Consider the following 2,130-nt stretch of genomic DNA (forward strand, 5'->3'; position numbering starts at 1 on the left):
GTCCAGCCACTCGCCCTCATACTTCAGCCCGCTGGAGCGCTCGCTGACACCGAAGCCAGCGCGCTTGTCGTTCTTCCACTCGCCCATGTAGGTCTCCGTGGTGGTGGCATCAATGTCGGACTCAAAGGGGGGGTACTCCTCGCCCTCGGCGCCCTCGCCCAGGCTGACTGTGGAGGTGGCATCGCTGGCGGCTGAGCTGATCCCGCTCTCGCTCTTGAGGAAGCTGACACGGCTCTTCTGGCTGGCCAAGGATGACTTGGACTCGGACTTCTTCAGCTTCCCCAGCAAGGAACCCCTGCGGAACCGCCCCCCCTTCTTGGGCTTCCCAGCCTCTGCCTCTGCGTAGAGGCTGAGGGCAAAGCCCCCCCGGGTGATGGTGGGCGAGAGGGGCAGGTTCTCAGGGTTGGCGGCGGGGGAGTCCTGCTGGGGCAGGGTGCCGTTGCTGTGCTCACTCCGCAGGGAGGAGAGGGAGGTGCGCAGCGGGGAGCGGACCACGGAGGCCATGCCGTAAGGCACGCTCTGCCGCACGCCGTAGCCGTGCCGCATGCCGTTGGTGAACTGGCCCTGGTACGTGCCTGCAGGAGAGAAGAGGGATGGGGTGAAAAAGCAGCTCGCTCCTGGGGGAGCCAGCAAAGGAAGGTGGGCTGTGGGGTAGTGCTGCCCTAGAGCAGACGTACCCACCTCTCCTCAAAGAGTGGAGCCCCAGCTCCACTCATGCTCATCCCATGCAAAAGCAGCAGGTAGCAGAGGGCAGAGCCACTGCTGGTAGGTGACAGCTCACTGGAAAGGGGCTGGGGCACTAGGGGACACTGGTGCAAACCCAAAGGCATTTAATGGACAGGGTCTGGATTTGTATCTGGAGCAGGGAGTGAGAGGTTGGGCTGTGCCAAGGGTGCAGCCACCCCATCAGATACGCAAGCTGCGGTGACACAGCTCTCCTTGGCTCGGTGACAGTCCCTTTCAGCTGGTTCTGCAGTTTGTCACTCACAGGCTGCCAGGACCGGCTCTAGACCCCCGCGATGGGTGTCTGGCTGTAGCACAGTCCGCCCCTGTACAGGCAGCTGCATCTCGTTGGCCCTGACATACAGCTTGTCCGTGGTCCCAAGACCAAGGCTTGTGCCACACCGCACGAAGCAAGACATGGGTGAAAAAGGGAGTAGAGGAGAGGAGCAACTCTGTGCGGGGTTCCTCCAGCTCTGCCCCCAAATCTGCCACCCTACCACACTCCTCCAGACCCAGCTCACGGTGTCGTATGATGGGGAGAGGCACAGAGGGGATCCTGCTAACTGTGGCAGGGCTGCACCCCGGGAATGAGACCCTACTAAGAGCCACCGGGACCTTGGCACCGACACCTTGAAAGACTGGGACAAGCACATTGCTCCACTCCAAGCCCCTTCCAGGGCTGCACTTCTGCAGTCTACAGCAGAGTGACCTGGAGAGTTCCATTCTGGTGTTCTCACTAGGATGTCAAGAGACTGAAATTAGGAGAGTGTGAACAGCCTTGGAAAGGCCACCCCACTCATTTACTCTCCTAAGTGCTACTTCATGCAAGTGGAGGGCCAGCTGTGCCAGGGTCATTTTCCCAGGCATCTGTCCTTAACGTGGTTTTCATTAAGCAGTGACCTACCGTGAGGCACCAAATTTTGGGAGAGCAAGCACTCCCAGGGTCCCAGCAAGGCTCAGCAGGGCTGGGCTGAGACAGGAGCAGGTGCCCTATCTTCATGGCATTCATCTCCCCACTCAGACGCTGTTACTGAGACCAAGGATGACCCTGCTCCCCAGGGAGCAAATCCAGTTCCTTCTTTGGCCACTGTGGGAGTGCATATTTTACGCTCTCCCAGGCCATTTCTGCAGCATAATCTCTACTCCCAAGCTTCAGGTTTCGTTGAAATCCTCTTTGGACCCGCCTGTGGGGTGTTAACTTACAGTGCTGGGGGCCAGGAAAGACAAGAAGTGCCCGAGCGGGCAGCAGCTGCTGCCCTGGGGTGAGCCGCCCCCCACCAGCCCCTGCCCACCCAGCAGCACATGGGATTTCGGGCTCCCTACAAACATTTGGTCACTCCTACTAAAAAACAGTAAGGGTTCAGGTAGTGCAGAGCGTCCACAGGCTGCGGCCAGCCAGGGGGAGCC

General features: G+C 60.0%; 1 protein-coding gene across 1 annotated transcript in view; it reads right to left on the reverse strand.

Moving 5' to 3' along the window:
* The window catches only part of LOC104512405 (junctophilin-2-like), a gene marked incomplete at both ends in the record, with an annotated part of 26,998 nt that overhangs the window by 19,596 nt on the left and 5,272 nt on the right, over positions 1–2,130 (reverse strand). The window contains 1 exon segment of the mRNA XM_010155372.1: positions 1–575. Within this exon segment, the coding sequence (XP_010153674.1) occupies positions 1–575 (575 nt within the window).

This window comes from Eurypyga helias, unplaced genomic scaffold (genome assembly GCF_000690775.1).
Source record: "Eurypyga helias isolate BGI_N326 unplaced genomic scaffold, ASM69077v1 scaffold23547, whole genome shotgun sequence".
Lineage (NCBI taxonomy): Eukaryota > Metazoa > Chordata > Aves > Eurypygiformes > Eurypygidae > Eurypyga > Eurypyga helias.